Here is a 27,852-nt window from a genome sequence, read left to right as displayed (position 1 = left end):
ATGACCAACGACGAGAAGGTAGACTAATGTGATTACCATGTCAAACATAATAAACAACCAAGTAAAAAACATATGTACATACATACACACACCCGCAAAAGAGAGCATATCTTTTTTACTTATTATCAATGAAAAATGGATAAATATAAATACTCGAAAAGAGAGAAACAATTCATCAGTCACTAACCTTATATTACTACTAACAGTATAACTAGAAATTTGATTAATCAGCAAATAAAAAGTCCAAAAGTCTATTCAAGACATAGATGTCACTTTTCAATTCACCACCAGCCTCCCCGCAAAAAAATGAAACAAAATAAAACAATACTATTTTTTCTTTCCATTCTTTACCCCAAGTAATATCCCAACCACACAAGATTATAGCGTTCTGGTGACAAAACTATGATGTGTTGGGTTACATTTAGTTGGAGCAGTTGCAATTGGGACTCCGGCAAGAAAGATAATTTGGTGAACTAGGCAGTTCCAGAATTCCCATTTGTTTTAGACTCTGATCATGCGGTTCCAGGAATCCCAGTTGTTTTCGTGTCTGTTCAGGCAGTTTCGGAATTCACATTTGTTTTAGTCTCTGTTCGGACATAAGTGAGACTACGAGGAGTAACGTTACTGGATGTTGGAGTCCCACTGGCAGGTGGAGTGGGCTGCGCATCCCGCTTCCACTGCATGCTCCTCGCACCAGGTTTGATTGAAAGGTTAGGCCTATACACATTAGGCATACCTCTTGGGAAAGGAACTCTGGGAAATCTAGGAGCAGCAAACGGCGATCCTCGTGCAATGCGGGGCCATGCAATTATAGGTGCAGCTTCTTGATGAGCAGAGCTTTTTCTCGTGACCTGCAACAAAAGCACATGGAGAAATTTTTCTTTCAACAAAACATCTGTGTGAAATAAAAAACAAACAAATGAATAGATTAGCACGCATAGATACTGCCACGGTGACTACTACTAACGACCTAGTCTGGTGCATTCACACACACCAAATATAAAAAAAGGTACAGGTTGTCATTCATGAAAATATCACATTTCACATTATTTTATCCAGCTTGTTTTGTGTATAGAACTTCAGACACCAACAATGTTTCTGGGATTTCATTTAAATTCCAATGCCAAAAACCTGGATTTGATGAGGTAACATGGAGAACAGACCCCTAATTCATCTATAGATTTTCCATAAATTGACTCACTTGCAACTAAATGAACTGATATGCTCTGATATTCGTCCTTTGACTTTTGAAACAATCTAATAGTGATGCCATGAGACTCTTCATGTGTCAAGCATTACAAATTGCAGATGAAACTTTCACATCCCTTGGATTGCTTATACTTTCACATCTAGTACGCGGACAAGAGTAGTACAATTGCACGAGTAGTTTCCACAATGCTTATTACGAGACTACCAAGTACAGAAAATTACCATTCACCACCAGCTATAGCAGCCCTAGGATTTGATGCATCACATTAGTTATATTTTACAATGACTTGAATGGGAACACCCCTTATTCCAGCAAGGTAGGTGCCACACATCAATGGCACATGTTATAGGAACATTAGCAGAACATTACTCATGCATTTTGACAATTGGTGTACCATAACAAGCAATAAATCCACCATAGTGCCTAGAAACCTTAGCACTTGCTGAAACAGCACTCCACATTAAAACAAAACTTTTTTTTTTGTCAGAGGAGCACTCCAACAACACATCTTACCACTGTCAGTAAGCAGCAACGTTGATATGGTATTAAACCTCTGACCAATCAAATGCAAAACCTTGTTTTGATATGATTACTTTTATTCAAAACAACAGACCAGAAACGGATGTTCAAAAGCTAGGGCAATAGACAACTACCAAACATTTGAGAGCTTTCATAGAAACCAGAAAAATCAACCCAAACAATAACGCATATAATTTAACAGGAAAAGGTTCAAAGACCATTTCTAACAGAACATAGCATACCTTAAGAATGCGTGACATAAAGGAGGTACCATCCAGAGATAAAGCATGTTCCGCTGCATCTTTTCTCATGAACTCTACATAGGCTGACCTGCTCAAGCAACATCATTTAGCAAAGAATGACCAACAAGAATGCACTGGTCTTTACAGATAGATTTTAGACATTAATAAGGTAGATGGGAACTTGTATATGAAACACCTCACCCTTTGGGTTGCCCTGTGGCTGCATCAGTTACTATAACCACTTTGAGCACTTCACCAAACTTGTTGAAGTGACGAGAAAGACTATCCTTGGTGGCAGCAAAATGAACCTGTGAAAGCCAACAAAAAATTATGCATGAAATTGAGAATGTTATCCTTTCTAACTAATCCAGAAGGATAGGTCTAGCATCAGGGATAGACTGGATAGTCGTGAATTACATTGTTAACAAAAATGGTACGCGAATCAGCATCTTCTGTAGGACGACCAGCAGAATATCCTGACACAGCACAGCCACCCAAACAATTAGAAAATTCAAGAACAGGGGAAATTATATGTGGTGTATAAACATATCCCAACCAAAAAAAAAGAGTTGTGGCGTTAAGGACTTTGTAAATTAAAAGGATCCTGTGAATACCCAAAAAAAGGAACAAAAACCAATATGTTTTTAACTGATAATAAACCTACCAAAAAAAAAAAAAATGCATCAAATTTTGCTCTTAAATAACCAAAAAAGTTGCACAAAACTTCAGTACAAAATTCAAAACCCACCTGTAGCGGATGGTAGTGTCCTCTGAGACTCTGTCCCAGTAACAACAGCAGGTTTTGCCTATCCAGTACAGAAAATAAAGAAAATAAGTTACAACGAGGGCACAAATTTTATAGCAGAGAACCAAAATTCACGCAGACGCACGCCCACATGGACATACTAAAACACATCTGTAATGCATGTACACAAGTATCAGGCATATATCTTACATTTCCATTATCAACCATTACAGGGTTGCTATTCTCCTTCATCAAACGTACCCCAGATTTGCCAGCATCACCTTCCTCACTTTCCTGTACAGATTTCCGACTATCCACTTCTGAAGTCTCCCTCTGCTCCTGAAAATGAGATGGTTTCCACGTATTTACATTCACAGATATATTCACTATCTTACGTGAAGTGTTTGCTACAGAAGCAGGTTGATCCTGATCTCTTCGTAGTTTCCGTGAAATTTCATCAGCGTTCTCAGCTACACTACTGTACTGCACCATCAGCGAGTCGTCACCCTTGTTTCCACCAGATGTGCCAGTCTGAGAAACATCCTTAAGACTACGGCCCATAACATTGATATCATCATATCCTTCATTATCAGACGCAGAATCAGAAGCCATACCAGTATCACTTTCCAACATCGTCATTTTTCCAACATACTGTCCTCTGTAGTCAATTCCTTGAAGATAATCGGAATGGGTCTCCTCTGGAATTCGATCAAAATCTCCTTCTACATCTTTGACAGCAGCTTCCCTAAATTCTTTTAGCTGGTTACTGCCCTGTGGTTTATCCGTACCTCGACCAAGCCGATCAAACACGTTGACTGAAGATCTGACTTTTCCTACACCTTTGGCAGCTTCTGCTACAGCTTTAATAGCAGTTGCCATGCCATTTGATACTCTTGCAACTGACCGAATTCTTTGGGGACGATCTTCAAGAGACGAATCACCAGTTGTTGTAGAAACCACAGAACGTAGGCGCTTCAATGCAGGCTCTGTTGTTGACTTGGAGGGCCTTGAAGTGCCCACTGCATCCCGTACTGCAAATTGCAGCAGCCTTCGAGGAGCATTAATGGTTGCTTGAGAAACTGCTTCCCTCTGCCAAAAAGCAAACAAATAGATGAGAAAATGTCAAGAAACAATGGGCAAGGTGTATAGTCTCTAAGGAGCATGAACCTAATTTTACATTGTATGTGCAAATGATGGCATAAAATCCTCAAACATGAACGAGCAGTAGGGCATTTGTCCAGTTGGTTTCTCAATTAGTTCAAGTTAGTAGATCATAATTCATATACGATTAAACAAAGTGATGTTATGAGGAGATATAACCATGATCACCATAAAATGGAATCTTGAAATGCCTTTTTATTTCAGACAAGATTTATGAATCAAGCAACATAAATAAAACCTCACGCAATGCCATACAAAACAATCAATCATTTTACTTCCATGGGCCCATGAAATATTTTCTTCATTCTGATAATCGGAAAATAATTATATGTACTATGTAATGTTGAGTTGTACAATGCTTGGGAGATAATGCTTCTCTAAGTGTGCATATTCATCATTCAAGATCATTAAGGGATATTATCAGTTCTTTACTTTTGATGTGCTTGAAACTCTTTAAAACAGAATGAACTAAATCCAAAAGTGACAATATGTTAGGTCCACCATATGCTGAAAGTGTGCACCCATGTTGCAATGATGATTAACAAGCATGCTTTGCAAAGTGCGGTTAGGAGTTGAAGGCAACCATTTTTACTGTTAAATAAGTATATTGAAGAACACATGCAAAACGTTTGAAAAAGTTCACAGCCTGTTGTTATGAAGGCATGATAAACTAATATATACTTGGCACCAGATGTGCAACTTGAAGAAGGTCCAGAAAGATCCATCACTAGACCCTTTGTTGGAAATATTATAAGCTAAAAAGCATACTACTAAGATTTTGCAATCAAAATGCGACACTAAACCTGGCTTATCCAGGAACATACAAGCCTATCAACTAGGTACAGTAGCTGGTCAGAACATGAGCCATTTAGACAGGACTGGTAGTGGAATTTCTGTCTTAGTGTGCGTGAGCATGTGTTTTTTGAAATTTTTTGAGATGGGTCGAAGTATCCTGAATGCATGTAAAAAATGTAGTATGCCACTTCCATACATGTACCTAACTTTCAAAAGTATACAAAAAATCACATATATAATAAGTTCTTTCCGTATCTAAATAAAAGATTTAAAAAATGCACCATAAGCAATAATGAAATATATATGTATATATATATTATCAGTCATAACCAAAAGAAAAGAGAGAGAAAGTAAAGATAAAGTTATCTTTTAAAAAAGTCAACTTGATTACCAAGTTATTTAATTAAGCAGAAAATGTTGAAATACTAAAACTCACTAGCCATTTCATGTTGATTTTCTATAAACTCCACCGTTTAACCTTTCTAATTGTTGGTATCCACCAAGTTTCTCACCCAGTGATCTAAAGGGTAAAAGAGAACAAGAAATAAATAAATTATATCCTAGATCCAACCAGAACTCAGTCAACACATTCAAAATTTGTGAGGGGAAAAAAAAAATCAAAACTACTCTACTAGAAGGAGAGAGGCTCCAACTCAGTTTAAATTTCCTTGGTTTTTAGACATGAATCGCCACAAATAAAACTATCAATGAAATAAATAATATACAAAAAGATATAACAATAAACTCAGTTTTGCAGTAAATGTGCTAGTAAATATTAACAAATTAGAAGAAATAAAAAGGAACTCACTATCCTTAAAAGTGAAAGGGGGTATACACAGGCTGCTCAAACAATTGCATGAAAATGATAACCATTGTCAAGTCATTTCCTATTCTAAAATTTTAAGAACACTGGCTCCAAGCATATAATTGATGACATGTCCATGGAAATTAATAAAGGAAAGAGTATCAACATGCTTTCATGAAAATCAATTAAGCTTATAATCTCAAGATATCTAAAGAGGTAAGAGAAATCAACTTTTCCAAATTTATGAAACATATAACCATATCTCTCATAAGAATGACATAAATAAATAAAACTCAAACCTTTGCTGCTTGTCCTTCGTCGGGCCGACTTCTTTTCTTCTGAACCATAGGTTGGGGAGAGAGAGATCGTTTTGCACGACCAACTTTGTGATAAGTTCTCTCCTCTGCACGAGCATTGTCATTCACAGAGCTTCGAAGAGGCGGTGGTTCATCTGAATCCCTTATTAGTCCTTTCCACTCCCTATTCCGCCGGTTACTCAATATTTTATTAGACTTTCCTACTTCAGAATTAGATACCAAGGGCTGAGAATCATTTCTTCCAGCCTGCTCCACAGACATTAATTTTGTTTTGGCTGCTTCATCAGGATAAGATTTTGAAGGTTGTACATACAGATGCACATTTGATCCTAAGTGATCCCACAGCCTGTAGAAAAAAAACAATATTAGTGTTGAGAAATGAAAATAACTTGGAGCTCAGTAGCTTTAGGAACTCAATAGAAATCAATTACCAAGATACGAAAGAATAATTGTCATCACCCAAAAAGACATTCAACTCATTCCTTGCTTCTTCTTTGCGCCTACCATTTTTAAGCAAGACTATCACATACTCCTGCAAAATGCATTTAAGGAAATTGAGTAAATTTTTCATCAGTCTAGACAAGTGGTCAGCTATGTTTGTATAGCATGATGAAAAGTTCCAAAATTCCACACATATAAGCAGAAAATATGTCCCACTTTTGTGAGACATGCAAAACCTCATATCCAAGATACAGAGCCAAAGGCAATTAAATGGTCATGAACTGCAAACCTTTGGCAGATTTGACAGCATAACAGGGCAAACTTCCAAAAACACTACGAATATATGAAGAAAGGACTTCCTAGGGGAAAAAGAAAAAGAAAAAGAAAAAGGAAAGAAAGAAGTATACAATAAAAAGTAAAAACTGATAAGAGTTAAAATACAAAACCCTTTGACAGATTAGATGTCATCCCAACTAAACAGCCATTGCCAAGTGTCCATCCCACCTATGCAATGAACCTAAGCCCCATGCAAAGACTATACACTTCAAGAGCATTAAATACTAAGTGTGTCTCGAGCTAAACAACGTTATCAAAACCGCCTGCAATTAAGAAACTAGCTCAAATTATTTTTCCAGCAATGAATGCCAAACGTAGTATTTGAGCATACATGACTCAAGGTTTAAACAGGCCTTTTCAATAGCTCATGAATGCCAAAAGTAGTATTTTTTCCAGCAATGAATGCCAAAAGTAGTATTTGAGCATACACGATATAGACCAATCTGCAGCAATATTTTGTGCCAAATAGCCACTCTCAGGTTTAAACAGGCCTTTTCAATAGCTCAACTTTTACCATTGCACCAAGCAATGACCCTAAGCCCCATGCAAAGACTATACACTTCAAGAGCATTAAATATTAAGTGTGTCTCGGGCTAAACAACATTATCAAAACCGCCAGCAATTAAGAAACTAGCTCAACTTATTTTTTCCAGCAATGAATGCCAAAAGTAGTATTTGAGCATACATGGCTCAAGGACTACATTGCATTGTTTTATTCCTATTTTGGTACAAAAAGACCTTTCTTGATGCCTTCCATAATGCTAATGAAGACTAAAACCTAAAACTAGCAAGCACTAATTTTTTTTTTTTTTTTGATAAGTAAATAAAAAAAAAACTAGCAAGCACAAAAAATAATTTTAACAACCAAGCAAATGTACCAATACTTGGTGCAAGCACAACAGGAAATCAACCATTAAATTTTTAACTAAGATCTATCTTTCGCTGGTCATTTGGTTATTCAGAAACAAACTTCCAGAACTAAATCATCATAAGAGAAAGAAAAAAGGGAGAGGGAAACATCTGAAGACAATCACATCAAAAAATTCAATTACCTTGATGCAATTACCAAGTCTTGATGCCACCAATACAAGATGCTAGGGATACACTGGTATAAAAATAACTTCTGCCATTATTTGTACAAATGACTATTCTTAGTGTCAAATCTACAATTTTCTTCTAGGATTTTACCGCTACCTTAAAAATTCAAAATCTTTATGCGGAGGGGGATATAAGAGAGACTGTTTGGCTTGAATCTGTAATGTGGAGGCACCATCAACTTTTTCTTTTTTTTTGTGCAATGGCAAGACCCCAACTAAAGTTTAGAAAATTAGCAAATAAAATCAAAGTCGTCAATCTCTGAGACCCATGTTATGGTGAAAAAGAAACCAACAAAACAAATTCGACGTCTCTAAACACCAAGACCAAGGGAAACAAAAGTTTTTAGCAAAACATCACAAACTTCTAGAAAGATTCAACCTTCAAAAAAATCATGTTTTCCCTTCCAATCTAACCAAAGAAGAGTTTGGGAAATGGCATATGTTAACTAATATTGAAAGTAACTTCAAAAGCTCACTCTCACCATTACCCAATGATCTCAAAAAGAGAGGAAACCAGCCGCAACACTAGGCCACTTCACATCCCACAGAAAGAACCAGCAATTGCACACCCTAGAGGCACATGCTAAACCATTCCAAATGGACCAATCTATTAACCAACACGATCTCTTACTCCAATGCTATTCTAACCCAAAAAAAAGGCCACCAAAAGAAAGAGGATGTAGAGCATCAAAACAGTTAACCTAAAAAAAAAAACACACTGACCTGCTTTTCTATTAAAACATTAAAAAACTCCCCATAACATCAACCATCTAACTTTTTTTCAGAACTTTCTTCTTTTCTGAAAATTCATGAAACCACCCTGCATTCTCTAATTATTTAACCAATAAAGAAACTGCGACCATTATTTTATCTTCAAGGAGAACAGCTATTGTAACATCAACTAGTAACTACAGAATGATCATAGACAGCAGCCAAGAATTTTACCAAAGGTAGGGCCACAACGGTCATTAGTCAAGTTTGGATACAAACAAACCTTTGGCATTATATGTTGCATGGGCATGGACTTTGGATTTCGGACTATATTAATTCTCTTTTTTCCTTTTACTTATCAAAAAAAAAAAAATTAATTCTCTTTTTACCTTCCCTAAAGTGTCCAAGTATTTGGAATCCTTATTAAACCTTACCCAACAATGATTATTATTTAGAAAATATCACATTTTAGCACGTTTTCTAAATCTCAGAAAAGTACTGCCTATATCTTTGAAATAAAAAATTCTATTTGCAAATTATGAGCGGATTATAAAGTATCAGAGACTTATCTGTGCATTATCCAAAGAGTGTCAGTATCTCATATGAATAAGATATTGATATGACTCGCTTATAGAAGTATCCCTACTTCATAGGAGTCCAACAATCCTATTGTTGTTAGGGAGATCAATATCTCTGATTCATAATAAGTTCATAGGAAACTATCTTAATACATTCTATTGTTATTTAATATTACAAATAATGGACTTACTCGGATTAAATATTCATATTATGTAAATTCATCATTTGACAGTAAAATATAGGAGAAGAAAAGCAAGGAACTTTAATAGTTCAGTTATATCCCAAATTCCAAAAAGTCATAAGCTCTCTAGGCACATATCCACAGCTGGGAAAAAGAAAAAAGAAAAATGACTACAAAAAGGAGGAAAAGCATAAATAGGAAATTCAAACTTCATCTCACTTTCCAAACGACTTATTGCTTCTCATACCCAAGGGAACTGTCTTAAATAGAAAATGAAAAATGAAACTACACTCAAAGGTAAAAGTAGCTGAAAAGGTACATACAAAAATTGTTCAATGTTCAAACACCCAGTGCAAATTGGATTCTTGATAAAGATATCGTGTCATTGTGCCTACGTATTATCACCCTCTCTTCCAAATCCCAATTCTTTGGGCCAAATGACTCTCCTCGGGAGTTATATCCTTCACTAACATTGTCACACATTAAGATTGGTGCACAACAAATCCAACACTGTGATGCATATAGGCACCATTACATAGTATCGCCTTTGTAACAAAATTTCTCTCTTTTTTTGACATCCCTCCCGTGTGATTGACTGACCATTGCTGAACACAATCAATAATACGAATATAGGAAATTCAGAGGGTATTATGTGCACTTCAAGGCAAAGAATGGAACACTACGTGTACAACAGGAGAGCAAAGTTCAATTCCCAGAGTCTACTAGAACAAATTCATGGCCTCTATAGATTGATATGAAAGAAAGAATTCAACACAAATAACAAAAAAGACATTGACATATAAGCAAATGGATCAAAAATCCATATCCCTATATTAAGCTCATTCCATAACAAACCTTATTTATCACTCCAACAACATACCAGCAACTCGTATTAAAAAAATAAATAAATAGATAAAAACATAATTAGGGGACAGATACGGCAAGGATACCACAAAAAATAATAATATAATATATTATTATATATAGAAAATAATTTTTGCTCATTTTATCCACATTATCATGAATGAAATTATTAATTTGGAGCTTAAAGCTAGATTTTGTTATTTTTATTTTCTAAAATTTTATTTTAATTTTCTAATTAACCCATAATATATTTCAAAATTGCATCAGAATCACATTCTTCTAAAAAAAATTATTACAAAACTGTCCCGCCGCGTCTTGGAGTGTCTCAAATGGGTCCCTACTGTTTCACATCACTGTTGTGTCCAACCAAAGAAAAATAAATGAAATACCATGACACTTCTACATATGTCCGGACTATGTCCGAAACCGCCATGACGCTTATTGGAGAAGTGTCCGTGCTTAGTTCCACAGCATGCACAGATAAATAAACCCTAAATTATTCCACAAGAGTATCGTGGTGTAAGCCTTCATCCACGACACTTATTGGAGAAGTGTCTGTGCTTATTGGAGAAGTGTCTGACAATTAAACCCTAAATTATACCACAAGAGTGTCGTCAGTGTAAGCCTTCGTGAACTCATTCAGCTTCTCATTCACTCTCTCTGGCAACTTTGCCGCTCAGTTGCCGGTGGAATTAAGCTTTAAAATCCAATCATCAACTCGATCCGCATCGTCCACCTCCTAGGACATCCCTCAAAACCAATTCACAAACTCATTTTGGCCTCCATAGACTGTAATTAAAATTATCCTAATCATAATCTACAACTCCATAGATATAGTTCAATACACAAACAAGAAATAAACACGTGAAACAATAACTGGACCTTATGGATAATCAGTGGTGAGTGAAGTTGTGCGAAGAACAATCCACCAATGGGGGAATGGGAGAGATGTAGGAATATTGATGTTTTGATACCAATGGTGACTGGACTAGATATAACTGCAATTCATACAAGTCATTAACTAGGAACAAACAAACCCATTCCCAAATTTCAACTTGTGCGTTTTAAAAGATATGCTCCATTTGGTAGGAGGGAATGATGGAGGAATTAAGCAAGTTTCTGTTGTTTGGTAGGATAAACAAGAGGGAAAGGAAGGATGGATTGATGAGCCATCCCTCCTAAATTTTTATCCCCTCAAAATTGGACAGAAGAGAGAAGGGAAGACAAGAATTACTATTATGTATAATGTGAAGTCATTATTCCCCTTAATTAATTTGGAAAATTTATATAATGATAGTATAAAAGTAAGAAAATATAAAATCTCAAACTTCCCTTTCTTCTACCCAAACAAAGGAAGGTCTTACCTCATCCATCCTTTCAACTATCCCTTCCACTCAACGAAACATAAACAAAGTAAGAGACCGTTCCCTTCCCTAGGGATGTCTCTTTTCTGTTATTCCTTCCACTCACTTTTCCAACCTTGAGTATTAATAAGTAACTACTGACCAAAAAAAATATCTAATTGAAACAAATAGTGCAACCACTACTATATCTTGAAGGAAAAAAACTATTGCAAGGTCAAATACATAATGATCAAAGACAGCATCAAAAAAAATATATATCAGTAAGGTCACCGTGGTCATTACTCAATGTGGTCCCCATTTATCAAGGGTGTTGAGAGAAGACTAGAAACAAACAAACCTTTGGCATTATATGTTGCATGGCATGAACCTAAGACAGAGTTAGAGTACATTTATATCTGCCTCTTTTTTCTATAAGAAGTCCAAGTATTTTAAATCCTTTTACGCCTTACATAAAAATCGTACCATGATATTAAATTAGAAATATTGCATTCATGTGTTTGAAATAAAAGATTTTATTTTTAAACTATGAATACGTTAGAAAGGACTGATCTCTACGGTTGTTGAGGTTGACTTGGTGGAAGGGTTGATCTCTACGGTTGGCTCGGAGTTTGGGATTGTTGGGCCGTCAGAAAGGGATGGGACGGTTTGCTTGTCTGGTGACAGGGATGTGGATCGACACTCTGTAGGGATCGCTGAGACTTGTTCGGAATTTTCCTCAGCGTCTAGGTATGATTCTTCAGGGGAGGAGATGGGCAGGTCGGCTAAGCTTCGTTTGGGTGGATCGGAAGGGGTGTGTTCTTCTTTTAAGGGTGATCCAATGGCTTGTCTGAAGGATCCTGTGCCTGATGTGGTGACTGTTTGTGTGGGTAAAGATATCCGCATTTCCCTCAGCGAGGAATCAGCTTCTCTTTTGGTGAAGGAGTTGCAGAAGCACAGATTTTCGATCGATGACCATACTGTAGATTGTAACCCGGTCCCGGTCACACAGAATGATGTGTTGGATTATAGAGAGGACTGGATATCATCTGTTGATGAAGCTGTGGAGGCCAAGGGAGGTATGGCAGATGGGAGCAGAATGGATCAGGGGAGTTCTCTGGATATCCGCATTTCCCTCAGCGAGGAATCAGCTTCTCTTTTGGTGAAGGAGTTGCAGAAGCACAGATTTTCGATCGATGACCATACTGTAGATTGTAACCCGGTCCCGGTCACACAGAATGATGTGTTGGATTATAGAGAGGACTGGATATCATCTGTTGATGAAGCTGTGGAGGCCAAGGGAGGTATGGCAGATGGGAGCAGAGTGGATCAGGGGAGTTCTCTGGATATGATTTTGTGGGAGGAGGGTTTTGCTAATTTGGGGGTGGTGGACCCTTTGGCTGTAGTTCATCCAGAGGAGATGGGCAGCAAGGTGTGTAGGCAGGAAGGTGAGGACACTGGATTGGATTGGGTCAAGGCTAACATTGGGGCTACTTGTGATCTACTGGGTGTCTCATGCAAAGGAAAGCGGGATCAAGCCTTAGCAATCCTTCAGGCCACGGCAGAGGGGAGAGAAGGGGAGATGATTCAATTTTCCAGGAGGAGGAGTAGGAAGAAGAAGAACCTGACACCGGGAAAAGGGGAAAGGGAGCTAAGAATCTGTGCTGTGATGTGAATTATGATAGGGTGAGTGGGGGGGAGAAGGAGAGGGGTAATGCTAAGGGAGGAGGGAGGGGTAGGGGGGTGAAGGGGATGATTGTTTCCTCATGAAGTTTCGAATTTTATCGTGGAATGTCCGCGGTCTAAACGATCCGAGCAAGCGCATGGTGGTGAAGATGGCAGTGAGGAAATGGGGGGTGCACTTGGTGTGTCTTCAAGAAACAAAGATTAATTCTCTGTCTGATCGTGTGGTGAAAAGTCTGTGGGGCAACCGCTTTGTTGAATGGGAGGCGTTGGATGCTGTTGGGACTTCAGGAGGTGTTCTTATTATGTGGGATAGGAGATGGCTGACTAAAGTTAATGTTTGCAGAGGGAGATTTTCTTTATCTTGTGCTTTTGTGATGGAGGAGGATGGCTTCTCTTGGGGTGTATGGGCCGGTTGATGATGTTGTGAGGGATGGTTTGTGGGAGGAGTTGAGTGGGGTGAAGGGGAGGTGGTCTCTTCCTTGGTGTGTGGCAGGAGACTTTAATGTGGTTAGATCCCCGGCGGAGAGGTCTACAGTTGGCCCGTGGACTCAGGCTATGATGCACTTTTCTGATTTTATTGATGGCCACCAGCTTATTGATCTCCCTCTTGAGGGAGCTTCCTTCACTTGGTCCAGTGGAAGGGAAGTTCCAACCTTCTCTCGCATTGATAGATTTTTTATTTCAAGTGAATGGGAGGAGAAATTCCCGGATGTTGTTCAGGCAGTTTTGGCTAGGGTGACGTCGGATCACATTCCCTTGGTTTTGGACTGTGGAGGTTTGAGATCTCGCAGTACTCCTTTCAGATTTGAGAACATGTGGCTTCGTGCGGATAACTTCCAGGAATTTGTCCATTCTTGGTGGGAGGAGAATCTGGTGGTGGGTACATTGAGCCATATTCTTGCCAGAAAGCTTCGAATCCTGAAAACAAATCTTAAAAGGTGGAATAAGGAGGTGTTTGGAAGCTTGGTGTGGAGGAAGAACAGGGTTTTGGCTGATATTGTGGAGATTGATCGATTGGAAGGGGAGGGTGCTATTACGGAATCTCAACGCAATAGAAGAGCAGCTTGCCAGGCAGAATGTGTGGAGATTGCTCTTTTGGAGGAAATCTCGTGGCGTCAGAAATCTCAGGCATTATGGCTCAAAGAGGGGGATCGTAATACGAAGTTTTTTCACAGAACTGCTAATGCTAATAGGAGGAGTAATCATATTGGGCGGATGTGTGTCTTCGGAGGAGGAGGTGCGAAGTGCTATTGTCTCTTTCTATCAAAGACTTTATTCTGAGCCTCTTCGTTGGAGACCTCGTCTAGATGGTCTTCATTTCGATTCTATTTCTGCCTTGGAGAGAGATGGGCTGGAAAATCCTTTTTTAAAGGAGGAAGTGCTGAAGGCTTTAAAGAGTTGCAATGGTGATAAGGCTCCAGGATGGTTTCACGATGAGATTTTTGTTGGAAAGCTGGGAGGTGGTCCGGTACGAGATTATGGGCACTTTTCATGAGTTCCATTCCACGGGGCGATTTGAGAAATCGCTTAACGCATCTTTTATTGCCCTTATTCCAAAAAAAAGGTGGTGCTTCTAATATCAAGGATTTTAGACCCATTAGTCTGATCGGGTGCATTTACAATATCATTGCAAAAGTGCTTGCCTTTAGATTGAGGGAGGTCCTGGATGGAGTTATCTCTGAGTCCCAGAATGCTTTCGTTGGGGGTAGACAAATTCTGGATTCCGCCCTTATTGCTAGCGAATGTGTGGATTCTAGACTTCGTAGTGGGACTCCTAGTGTTCTGTGCAAGCTAGATATTGAGAAAGCCTATGATCATGTTTGCTGGAATTTCTTGTTCTATCTGTTGGAGAGGATGGGTTTTGGTGAGAGATGGAGGAAGTGGATTGTTTCTTGTGTTTCCACTGTCAGGTTTTCGGTGTTGGTGAATGGCTCTCCTTCGGGGTTCTTTGGTAGTTCTCGTGGGTTGAGACAGGGGGATCCTCTCTCCCCTTTTCTTTTTATTATTGTTATGGAGGCCCTTAGCAGGCTGATGAGAAGGGCGGTGGATTTGGGTTTTCTTAGGGGTTTCAAGATTGGCCTTGAATCAGTTCAGCAGTTGGAGATCTCTCATTTACTTTTTGCGGATGACACTATTGTTTTTTGTGAGGCTGATGTATCCCAATTGAGGTATCTGAGATGTATTTTGGTTTGTTTCCAGGCTATTTCTAGTTTGAAAGTTAATGTGGGAAAGAGTGTGATTGTTCCTGTGGGGGAGGTTCAGGAGGTGGACACTCTGGCTGCTGTTCTAGGGTGTGGGACGCAACGCTTTCCCATCTCGTACTTGGGTTTGCCGCTGGGGGACTCGGCTAAGAGGGTGGGAAGTTGGAACCCGATGATTGAGCGGGTTGAGAGAAGATTAGCGGGTTGGAAAAAACAATATCTGTCAAAGGGCGGTAAAGTTACGTTAGTGAAGAGCACTTTGTCAAGCCTTCCAACGTATTTTCTTTCGCTTTTTCGTATTCCAGCCTCTATTGTTGGAAGACTAGAAATGCTCCAACGTAATTTCCTTTGGGGGGGTCGCGGAGAAGAGTTCAAGTATCATCTTGTCAAATGGGAACAGGTTTGCAGGCCTATTCGGTTGGGAGGGCTTGGAATTAGGAGATTGGCCCCTTTCAATTGTGCTCTTCTTGGTAAGTGGCTTTAGAGATTTGGTAAGGAAAGACATAGATTATGGAGAAGGGTCATCTCATGTCGCTTTGGGGAGGAGAGAGGAGGGTGGTCAGTTAGACCAGTCAGGTTTGTTAGCGGAGTGGGGGTGTGGAGGGCCATTGGTAAGGGGTAGGATGTCTTTTCCAAACATATTAGATTCAGAGTTCGGGATGGAAGAAATGTCCGGTTTTGGGAGGATCCATGGTGTGATGATAAGCCTTTGGCCCTTTTGTTTCCCAAGCTTTTCAGGATTGCTGTTGACAAACATGCTATGGTTGCTGACTACTATCGCCTTGATAGTGGAAGGTTGTCTTGGGATGTGCATTTTCGGCGAGCTTTTCAGGATTGGGAGCTGGATGATGTCACTGGGTTTTTGGCTCTCCTTTACGGACAAGAGGTGGAGGGGTCTGGGGCAGATTCCTTGATTTGGGTGCCTTCTTCTCAAGGGATGTTCCAGGTCCGGTCCTTTTTTGTGTGCCTTTCTGGTTTTCATGGTACCTCATTCCCATGGAAGACGGTGTGGAGGTCTAAGGCGCCTCTTAGGGTGGCCTTTTTTGTGTGGACTGCAGCTTGGATTAAGATTTTGACTTTGGACAATTTGAGGAAGCGAAGGCATATCATTGTTAATAGGTATTGTCTTTGCAAGATTAATGGGGAGTCGGTGGATCATCTTTTGTTGCACTGTCCTGTGGCTCATGATTGTTGGAGTTTGATGTTTGGCCTGTTTAGTATTCATTGGGTCATGCCTCGATCATCTCGGGAGTTGTTAGATATGTGGAGGGGCCAATGGGTGGGGGCTCAGGCCAGAGTTTTTTGGAGGGTGACCCCTTTTTGTATTTGGTGGAGCCTTTGGAGAGAGCGTAATGGAAGATCTTTTGAGGGAAAGGAATCCTCCATTGGGGTGTTAAAATTTTCTATCATTTGTAATTTGTTTTGTTGGGGTCAAGGGAGAGACTACTCCTCTCTTGAGGATATTGTTGATTTTATGAGCTCTTTGAGTTCATTAGCTCCGTTTTGTCTTTGTATAGTTTGGGATGCGTTCCCCTTTTGAACGCTTTTATACAATTTACTTATCATAAAAAAAAAAAAGATATTGATACAACTCCCTTCTGTAAATATCCAATGAGTAACGAAATCTGCAGATAAGATATTGATATGACTCCCTTATAAAAGTAAACCTACTTCATAGGTGTCCAACAATCCTATTAGCAACCACTAAGAATTATAACCTAATGGTATATCCTCAACTTTCCAAAGTTGAAGATAGAGAATACAAGTTCCCATAGGGTAAAATGTGTGGGCGTTTCATTTGTCAAGGAAAAAAAAAAAAATCAAATTGATAGTTAGGGAGAGAAATATTCTTGATCCATTATAAGGAATTATAGATCCATTATAAATTCTCCATTACTACCACTCTTTTTTGTTAGGTTGTAGGGAGAAATTATAAATCTTTAGAGGAGATAGTTGATTTTATGGGCTCTTTGAGAGTTTACATTTGGCCTTGTGTAGTTCTCTTGGGATGTGATCCCCTTTTGACCGCTTTCTAATACATTCTTATTTATCAAAAATTAATAATAATAATAAGTTCATACGAAACTATCTTAATATATTATTTTGTTACATTATATTGTGAAGAAGTGAGTCGCTCGCATTGAATATGAATTTGTGTAAATACACCATTTGACTAGGGAAGACAAATTCTACCGATCAGGCGGGTTTCTGCCCCGCCCCTAATGAGACAAATATGGGAGGCCCTTTTACTCTATAGTGGTGGATTTAGGATTTTAAATCAAAACCCGAGCCGGGTATGGGGTTAAGTAGAATACCGCCCCGTCTCAATTATTTAGTACCATTACATAATACCCTTAAGTCCTTGACCCTTTTTACGATTGTACCCCATACATATTACATACATATATATATATATATATATATGTATGTATGTATAAATATATATATTTATGTATGTATGTATGTATAAATATATATATATTTATGTATGTATGTATAAATATATATATTTATGTATGTATGTATGTATGTATAAAAGATATTTAACCCCAAATCACCACCACCGCTCATTGAATCTCACGATGCTCTCCTCCTTCCTCACCTCACTGCCTCACACCTCACCACCGCATTAACCACACCCACACTCCAGCATGATCTCCGATGATGAAGAGGCCCATGAGTTCTGACAAGCAAGAGACCGGCATGCTCCGATAACCAAAGGCTGGTGTTCTCTCTCTTCAGTAAATACTCTCTATTTCTCTCTCTCAGTTTCTCCATCTCTCTTTGTCTCTCCATTTCTCTCTTTCTCTATTTCTATCTCTCCCTCTCTTTTTCTTTGTCGAGATTAGAGCATTGAGAATTTGAGCAGATCTATGGTTGCATGTTCATTGAGTAGAGCAATGAGAACCATTTGTGGCCAAATGGGGCGGAGACGGAATCCCAAATATCTTACCAGGGAAGGGATACTAACGTTACCAAAAACCCATCCCGGGTTTGGGCTGGTGATGGACCATGGAGTTTATTTTATTTTATTTTTTTAATGGGGTAGGGTAGGGTTTGGTCAAACACGCCCCATTGCCATCCATACATTTGAAAGTAGGATACAAGAGAAGGAAAGCAAAAAACTCCAATAATCCAGTTATATCAAAATTTCCAAAAAAGTCATGTAAGTTCTCTCCTAGGCAAATATCCGCACCCAACTCAAATTCCAACTCCACTAATCTACAAATGAAGTTTAAGTGTCTAAAAGTGATTACAAATGAAACTCAAAGATAATTTTCCTATCTGTTTATAATTATCTATAAATAGTTAGTTTAGTCCTATGAAACCAAAAAAGTGCCACAATATTATCAATAATGACTATAAAAAGGGGGTAAAAGCATAACTAGGAAAGTCAAACTTCAACTCACTTTCCAAACAATTTATTGCTTTTCATAACTAAAAGAACAGTCTTAATTGAAAATCCAAAATCTAATTACAGTTGAAGGGGAAAATAGCTGAAGAGGTTCATAAAAATAGGTCATTGTTCCAACACCCAACACAATGTTGAGTTTTTGACTAGAAAAACCCAAGTATAACAGTGATACCATGTCACTGTGCAAGTATCACCAATATGACAAGAAGATGTCAATTCAATAAGGAATCAGACACTTATTACGTTAGCAACAGAGTTGTTCGTTCCGGCTTTAAAAACAAAGCTTCAGCTAACAGATTCAACATGATTATCCAAGGGTGATGCATTATGATTGGTTGTTGATACCAGATAGGCATGATCACATAGTATTAGTATCACATTTGTACCAAAAATTCACTTTGTTTTTCTGAAACCCCTCCAATATGCTTGACCTTTGCGAAACACAATCAATGATTGGAATAAAGGATATTCAGGGAGTACTATGTGCAACTCAATTCAAGGAAGTAACGTTTTAAGTACAGCTAGGAAAGCAGAATTCAATTCCCGAACACTCCAATTGAACAAGTTCACTATCTCTATAGATTGATATGAAAATATAATTCACCCCAATTAATAAAGACATTGACGTAGAAGCAAGTGAAGCAAAAATCCATATCCCTGTATAAAGCTCCTTCCATAACAAAACCCTATTCTCTCACTTCAACAACATACCAGTAACTCATATTTACATGAATTTCAATTCTTTTTTTCTAGTTCGACAATATGCACAGACAATTAAACCCTAAATCATACCACGAGAGTGTCGTCAGTGTAATCCCCCATGAACTCCTTCAGTTTCTCCTTCACACAATCTCGCAACCTCGCCGCTCCATCGCTGGAAAAATTAACTTTAAATGTCCGATCATCGTCTCGATCCGCACCGTCCATCTTCGATACCGATTCACAAAACCCAATCTGGCCTCCACGGATTACCGTTTAACTTATTCGAATCGCAATATAAGACTCAATAGATATAGTTCGATAATAAATATGCAAAACCCTAACTCAACCTTTATAGATAACCAACGATGAGTGAAGTTGTTGGAAGAACGATTCACCAATGGGTGAACGTGGAGAGAATTGCAAATACGGATGTGTTGAAGATTTATTTTCTCGGGAAAGTGAAAGAAAAAATGCTCAGATTGGATTGTGAATCCGGATAAATTCACATTTTAATGGAGAAGAGAAACCCCCAGAAAAACCTTCTGGGGATGGATTTGTAACTGAAAAGAACATTGTCGAACCCTACGTCTCGTATATAACCGAGCACAGGATAGTCGGTGTACCCAAGTGTAGATGGACTGTCCTTATATTGTTTGGCAATTGGAATACTCTTTATAATACTAGTAATAAATAAATAAAATAATATTGTAACGCTCAATAAAATAACGTAATACTTCAGTACTACGTAGTAATTATTTGATAGAATAAATCAGTAATTATTTGCATTTTTTTTTTTTTTTACATAGCAATGTTTAGAGATTTAGTAGTAAATTCGAACGTGGACACTTAAGGCTTAGTCATTTACCACTTAAATAATACTGTCACACTTATTTAACCGAATTATTTGAGGAAGATACATTAACATAAAATTGAGTCTGCATGTTTGTGTTTTTTTTTATCTCTTTTTATTTTTGTTAAATGAAAAAAATAGATTTTAAATACAAAGCTTAACACCTCGATAGGATAAAAAACTGTTTGGAGGGAGAGCCTATTTTGTCAGCTCCTATTTTACATTCATCCCAAAAGTGGATGGAAAGGGAAATGAAATAAAGATAAATAGTACTTTACGTTTTTTTTATGTTTGCACTACTATAAATGAAATGATAATTTTACTCTCAATTTTATAAATACGTGATTATTACTTCTTAAATGACACAACTCTCTTTTTAAATTTATTTTCCTTACCTCTAATTTTTTAAATTTTATGTCTTGTTTGACATGAAAGAAAAAGAAAAAAAAAAAAAAAGTTAAATAAATTTTTATTTTTATTTTTTGGAGGACCAAAAAAAAATTATATTAAATAATTTGTCTCTTTTGACAGGACCAAAAATAAATAAATAAAATGGTAAAGTACATCCATACCCCCTGAGGTTTGACAAAAGGATATTCAAATAAAATTTACTTATTTTTTAGACAAAGACACCCCCTAGAGATTTAAAAATGGACAAAGACACACCCCTTCACATAAAAAATTGACCAAATTACTCTTTGATCGGTTTAGGAGACTTTTTAACTCTACAATTTAATAAATTGGACCAATCTACCCTCTTGAATAATTTATGCATAAAAATAAAAATAAAAAAACTTTATATTGTTCACTTTTTTTTTTTTTTTTTTTTGTTATTTACTTTATAAATATCCCAACTTCTTAAATATGTAGACATCTAAATGATTTTTTGATTCAATACATATATTTCAAATAAATTATATTTTATTATTACTTTTTTTCTTTTTTTAAAAAAAAATTAAGATGCTTAATTCATTCATCTAAAAAAATTAAACCAATTTATTTTCTTTAAAAATGAAAAATATGGTACTAGTATAACTTTATGCATCTTAAATCATATATCAAATATTATATATTTCCCAACATAAAAGAAAATAGGTACCAGTATAACTTTATGCATGGCTTTTTTTTTTCCCTCTTTGTTTTATTATTATTTTTTTTTCCTAAATAATAATAAAAAGTAACCATTAAAAAAATTATATCTTTTGACATGAAAAAAAAAAAAAAAAAAAAAGGATTATTTCTATTAAAAAAAAAAAATTGTATAAAGGGGAGGAATTATAGCTTATGACATTATAAAATAAGGGATAATACATTAATGAATAAAGGACCTTTGTATCATTTTTTTAAAACAAAAAAATAAAGGGGTGTAATTGGATAAAAGTGGAGTGCGAATATTGGCTCTCTATTTCTATTTTAATGGGTTGGATTTGACCTTAATATATGTTTTTTTCTTTTGGCTCTCTATCTCTATTTTAATGGGTTGGATTTGACCTTAATATATGTTTTTTTATTTTTTCATTAAAATGAATTGTTTTTATTTATTTTTTCTAACAAAAAAAAGTATATAATCCATATATCTTTAAATAAGTGTGCTTTTGAAAAATCAATATAGAAAATTAGAAGTTTCTTTTTTTGAAAGTAAATTAACCTTAAATTTTAACAATTGAATATTAAATTTTGAATGATTAGTTTTGATTTCTGAGACGGAGACATGTTAACAATTAGTTTTGACTTGCTTCTTGATAGAGGAAATAGATTTTAGGAGTTTTCTTAGTAAGGCTTTGGTTGGATAGAAAGAATGCTAGGAGGGTAAAAAGTTTGTCAAGATTCTCGGAATCAATTTTCAAATAAAAAAAAAAAAAGTGTATATATGTGTATATTTGGGTTAACAAGAAGGAATATTCTTACTTATGATAAATGAAGAAAGTGTTAAAATCAGAACTCATTCAATTAATAAAAATCAATCTCCATTTAATCAAACAAGACCCAAGTGACAACTAAAATCTTGCTCTTCAAATTAAATACAGCAAAAATTTAACAAAATTCCTAAAGCAGAATACTTATTTACTCACGGAGTTTATGCTTATCGAGTCCATCCTTATCAAGGATGTGCCACGTAGTTGTACGAACCCTTTATTTGAGTTCAAACGCTTTTGGATTGAGCAACCCATTAATCCAGTGTGAGTTGAATTCATGGATTAATTAAACTCGGACGCTTGTTGAGCCGTGTGTTGGCACTAAACATGTGCCACAATTGGTGGGGACTTTTTCCCTCCAAATTTAAATATGGCATAATTAAAAAGGCAAGCAAAAAAAAATGAAACAACACATTGAGAAAGAGAAGATGTATTGGTTTGAATCATGCAAGTGTGCAATTATGGAGAAGTGTGTGAGAGAGAATGAGAAAGATATAATTAGATTAAGATTTGATCTGTGTGACCAAGGATTCTCTAAATTGAATATCTCCCCATTATTAAAAGTTTGACATATTTTTTTTAACAAAAAGATTCATGACTTACAATTTACCATAATTATTATCAAGAGGTTCAAACATCATTTACTAAACGTTGTCATTTTAAGTTTTAAGTTTTAAGTTTTTTTAGTTATTGAATAACGTGACACATTGGCATTAGGCACGCGGTAGATAACTTAGAAGAAGATATGTTCCTCTAAAGATTCAAATGGTAGGTGTATTATTTGTCACAACTGTGTTATTATGGTCTCATTGGACCGTCCAGAGCACGAAGGGCCGAGACTAAAACAAAAGTTAGACCCAACAATTGACGAGTGGGGCCCAAATAGCCCAATATCATAGGTGACGTAAGCGAGAGGCCAAATCAGGTGTTCGATCCATCACCGTCGGATCTCAGCACAACTTTTCAACAACCAGAGCAGTCTTATTGTGGGCCCCAGAGTGGCCGTCAAGGGGTAGTGGACGCGGAGAGTGGAAGAGAAACAACGCACGCCGAAGGATAGTAGGGTAGGTTCCGCGTCGGCCAATATTAGGATGCCACGTGGGAGTATCCGGAATCGGACACGTACTCATCCCACGTGTACGTCAAGACGAGTTTGATCGCAACGTTGAAGAAAAAGAAATAAAGCGGTCAGATAGGGCGGCAGAAAGCTGGAGCTGAGAGAAATGCCCTTATCAACTTTGCTGTGGGAGTGTGGGACACCGTTGATATTCTGAAATTCCTATTTTGTCCCCTCACCAATGGTAAAGTCAATAGAGAGCCATATATTACTGTAATTTTACCTATCGATGCCGTAATGTTTAGTGGCCATTCCACTACTAATTCTTTACTTTTTAGTTCTAATTATTTATGTTGAATTTTTATTAGGCTGCATTATTTAATTTTTTAAATGAGGTTTTAATTCGAGTCATTCCTAACTTTTGCAAATGAGCATCATTTGACTGAATATACAAATCAAATAGTTCCACGTGCAAAAAAAAATTTACAAACATCCTTCATCAGTTTTTTAGGTCAAGATATTTACATTCATAAAACTAATTTTATAGTTCTCAATTTTTTATTTTTTATTTGGATTTTTGAATTATGTTTTAAAAAATTAAGTCAAATAGTGACTGCATTTTCTTTTATTAAAGAAAAAAAAGGACAAAAGTCACAAAATTTGCTAAAGTTTCTTCTCATTCAACAATGATGAAAGTGTTGTGCCATAAAAAGTTTTTCATGAAAAAAATTTGACTTTTGTGTTGCTTTCTTTTTTCAGTTTATGGAAAATAAAAATGTTTTAAAAAATTAAATTTTATTTTATTGTTTTGGTCGAAATAGATCAACAGATCACGTATTGATATACATACTTATTTAAAACGAAAAATCTAATGTATATCAAAGTTTTTTTTATTAAATTATTTTTAAATGTATTTATCTCATCATGTATCATAATGTTGTCATAGTAGAAGAAGGTAATTTTGCTAGCATCTCACCGTATATAATAATCTCATGAATGGTGACGGTGGAGTAATTAACACGTCAGTGCTAATCCAGAACCACCACCACTTAATATATATATATATATATATATATATTGGTAATTTAAAAAAAGCAAGAGGGCATTTTAGTGAAATGAAAAATAGAAATGTATGATACGCGTCTCAACGAGGCCCATATTTCATCGCCATTACCGACCTCTCCCTCTCTCTCATATAATAAAACTGCTTTCGTTCCTCCCTCTACAATTCACCCCTCAATTCTCTCGCAACCAAAGCCACTCTCCCTTCCTTCTCTTCCTCTCTCTCTACAAAAACCTGAATTTTCTCTCTCTAAAATTATACATATAAATATATATAGCGATATATACAAAGTATCGTTGAAAGATGGCTCAGAGGACAGAGAAAGAGGAGACCGAGTTCAAGGTTGTACCTGAAACTATAACCCTCTGCGTCAACAACTGTGGCGTCACCGGCAATCCCGCCACCAAAAACATGTGCCAGAAGTGCTTCAACGCCACCACCACCACCACCGTCATCACCTCCTCCTCCTCCTCCGCCGTCGTTTCCGGTGGCGTGATAGCCTCTCGAGGAGGTAAAAGTCCTAGATCCAGCTCGTTGCGGTCGCCGGAGAGGTCGTCAGATGCGGCAGAGACGAGTCCGGATCTGACGGCACGGGAACGGATGGAGACGGATGATGGTGCGAAGGAGGCCACGGTGGCGACAGCGGCGGCGAAGAGGGCCGTGAATCGGTGCTCCGGATGCAGGAGGAAGGTAGGGTTGACCGGATTCCGGTGCCGGTGCGGCGACCTGTTCTGCTCGGAGCATCGGTACTCCGACCGACACGACTGCAGCTACGATTACAAGGCGGCCGGTCGCGAGGCGATCGCGAGGGAGAATCCAGTGGTGAAAGCTGCGAAGATTGTTAGGGTTTGAATCAATCAACAACACATGTATGAAATTGAAAGTTAAATTAAATTTCAAATTCAAATGATTTGGAAATGAAACATGTGAGAGAGATCGGACTAGATCTCTTGTCGTAGGGCTTTCTAGAGAGAAAGAGAGATTTGTTGAAGAATTATTTGAAGATATTATGATGAAACTCTCTCTTCTTGTTTGTTCCTGTTCGATCAATCTATTTCATGATGTATTTGAATTTTATTTTTGTTGTAATGACTTGCGATGATTGTGTTGGTATTAAGATTTTAATCTTCAAATTTTCTTTTTCTTTTTTTCTTTTTTTCTTTTTTCGTTTGGTTCGCGAGAAAGCTTAGAAAATAAAATTATTGTACTATATTATATAAAATTTGACGTGTAAAGCAAATAGTATTTTTTTTTTGTGTGTTACAAACTAGAGGGCAGGTGAATGTAAATTTTTGGATAAGTTTGGGTAGAGATGTCAGTTGACATATTGTGACTGCAAATTGAGAGGTGGGGACTTTTTTAAAAAGTCATAGGGTCCACTAAAGTGTCAAGTGGCGATGTGTTGGAGTAGCATATAAAACTCTTAACTCTATAAAGTCACCTACTTTATTTATTTCTATGTTTATTGATTTTAACAAAATTGGTACTATAACATAATGACCAAATTGATTTAATACAACTTTTTCTCACTTTATAAAGGTCAAAGGTAGAGAGTTGAGGACTCTATATTATTGAGCATTTATTCAATATCTTACCAAAAAAGAAAAAGAAAATAATGTTAATTGTCAAGTGTCAAGGTTTTACTATGTGAACTAATTTATAAAAATATAAGAGCAAATTATATTGACACATTGATCTTTCTCATTTATTTATTAAATTACACTTACCTCCTTTAAAATTTGTATTTAAATAACACATTTTTTATTTGTTAAGGTTCTGGAAGAAAAATGTTTAAGTCAATAATTGTTATAACTTTCAAATTCTAGTTATAATTTTGGAAGACATGTTTATTGTATTAAAATAATATATATATATATATATATATATATATGGACAAAAACGTAATTACAAATCCAATAAGTATGATAAGAGAGGTCGTGTAATTTGACAAGAAAGTCAGTGTATAATGTGTATATTAATAAAATCTTGAGAGAAGTTATTATAATTTATTCAAAATATAATTCTCAATTCCAATCATGATTCGCAGTATTGATAATGGTCGCGGTGTAACTGATTCCGACAAAATCAGTGTAAACTGATCGATACGGGTCACATATTGAACATGAAAAAGAGTCGCATATCGGACGATACGGCAAATCAGACTCTAATACTTATAAATGTTACCTCAATTACACTATGATCTTGATGGGGATAATACACGCGTTTTTAGTAAGTAATTTATTAGTGCATTGGTTGGGATCATTCCAGCCGTTGTTAGTGCATTGACAAGTACAGGTGCGCTGGAGAGAGATTGTATGAAACGCACATGTCAGACTTGAAAGTACCAAGGAGCATGAAAACATTCTACGGAGTATTATTGATAGCAAATAATTTAACTAGAGTTATATTTAGTTTTCACAATTTAGCATGAAATTTTTTTTGTGCCTTACCAAACAATGAGTCATTGACTTGACAAGAATCTGATTATTTGGGATATTCTTTTGCTAAATTAAATTCATTGGCAGCTTATGCCTCTTACCAACTTGGAATAAATTTTTTTTTTTATTTTTAAAAAGCCTCTTACCAACTTGGAAAATTTAATATTAGCCATTAATTATTTTTGCAAAGATAAGTGGACATTATTAAACAACCTTTGGTACTTTTTAATAATTGAGGATTATTATAAACTAGAATATAATATGGGTCTGGAACCTAAAAGTAGCAAATACGATACCTAGGGATGGGCAATAGAATATGCATGAATTTGTAAATGCAATCCACATATAGTACGAGAAACAGCAATGATAGAATAAAACTCAAATAATACAACATAGTACCACTTTAACAAAAGGATAAGAAATTTTTAAAAACCACCAAATATATATATATATATATATATCATCTTGAATTTGGCTTTTAATTAGAGAAAATAGTAGACAGCCTTTTTCTTTCCCTTTCTTTTTCCAGCAAAATGACGGAAGAATCTTGAATTTCTTTAATCCCACACTGATTAGGCACCTACAAACCATTTGGCAAGGTCAAGATTGGGACCCATGACAAGCATGGAATCAAATTCATTATTCCATAGAATTTCAAGCAGATGAATTACTGTCGATAAGCATTATATATAGACACACACCATGCCCAAGTATGGATGCAAGGCGATAGCCTCTTTTGTGTAGGGCTGTAAACGAGCCGAGTCGAACCGAGTAATGATGTGCTCAAGCTCGGCTCCGTCAGGTAATAGGCTGCTCAAGTTCGGCTCGAGCTCAACTTGAGCCTAAAAAATTTAGTTCGAGCTCGGCTATGTTTCACGAATTTCGAGCCAGGAGCTCGATAGCTCATGGGCGACGATACACAGTGACACCAACTGTAATCGAACCTAGACACATGCCGAGAGAGAATCCCAACAACTTGCAAGACTCATAACGCAACTCTCAGTGCCAAAAATCGGCACAACGATGACCGGCAAGGAATAGCTTTGGTCACTGAATAAGACAGAGACGACGAGAGAGGGAGCAAACGGCGGGAGATAGAACGGCCAGAAAAGATAGGGCCGATGGTGGCACCGGTGGAGGTTGGTATATATATATATATATAAGGAGAGAGAGAAGAGGAG

The 27,852-nt window shown here is 36.8% G+C and overlaps 2 protein-coding genes across 2 annotated transcripts; one reads left to right on the top strand and one right to left on the bottom strand.

Moving 5' to 3' along the window:
* Positions 1 to 188: 188 nt before the first annotated feature.
* Positions 189 to 19,982, bottom strand: LOC132299319 (nucleolin 1). Its single transcript, XM_059795851.1, has 9 exons — positions 19,438 to 19,982; positions 6,226 to 6,326; positions 5,777 to 6,140; positions 2,927 to 3,805; positions 2,720 to 2,777; positions 2,389 to 2,447; positions 2,173 to 2,279; positions 1,972 to 2,059; positions 189 to 851 (listed from the first exon to the last, which is right to left on the bottom strand). Exons 1-9 carry the CDS (start codon positions 19,570 to 19,572, stop codon positions 552 to 554), a joined length of 2,091 nt encoding a protein of 696 aa, XP_059651834.1. The 5' UTR covers positions 19,573 to 19,982; the 3' UTR covers positions 189 to 551.
* A 4,357-nt stretch (positions 19,983 to 24,339) lies between these two features.
* On the top strand, positions 24,340 to 25,322 carry LOC132299318 (zinc finger A20 and AN1 domain-containing stress-associated protein 5-like). Its single transcript, XM_059795850.1, has one exon. The coding sequence runs from the start codon at positions 24,537 to 24,539 to the stop codon at positions 25,083 to 25,085; it is 549 nt and encodes a 182-aa protein (XP_059651833.1). The 5' UTR covers positions 24,340 to 24,536; the 3' UTR covers positions 25,086 to 25,322.
* The last annotated feature ends 2,530 nt before the right edge of the window (positions 25,323 to 27,852 follow it).

This window comes from Cornus florida, unplaced genomic scaffold, assembly GCF_030987335.1.
Source record: "Cornus florida cultivar Cherokee Brave unplaced genomic scaffold, ASM3098733v1 CherokeeBrave_3.0.0_Hap2_Chr03, whole genome shotgun sequence".
Classification (NCBI taxonomy): Eukaryota; Viridiplantae; Streptophyta; class Magnoliopsida; order Cornales; family Cornaceae; genus Cornus; species Cornus florida.
Note: the sequence above shows the minus strand (reverse complement) of the source record. Positions and strands in the feature narration are given on the sequence as shown.

What these genes read in the sequence shown, in the direction of transcription:
- LOC132299319 (XM_059795851.1), bottom strand. Translation starts at nt 19,572, where the DNA reads ATGGACGGTGCGGATCGAGACGATGATCGGACATTTAAAGTTAATTTT. An exon ending in AATTATTCTTTCGTATCTTG is followed by an intron (nt 6,141 to 6,225) that starts GTAATTGATTTC and finishes TTTTTTCTACAG; the next exon opens with GCTGTGGGATCACTTAGGAT. An exon ending in TTATGTCACGCATTCTTAAG is followed by an intron (nt 852 to 1,971) that starts GTATGCTATGTT and finishes CTTTTGTTGCAG; the next exon opens with GTCACGAGAAAAAGCTCTGC.
- LOC132299318 (XM_059795850.1), top strand. Translation starts at nt 24,537, where the DNA reads ATGGCTCAGAGGACAGAGAAAGAGGAGACCGAGTTCAAGGTTGTACCT.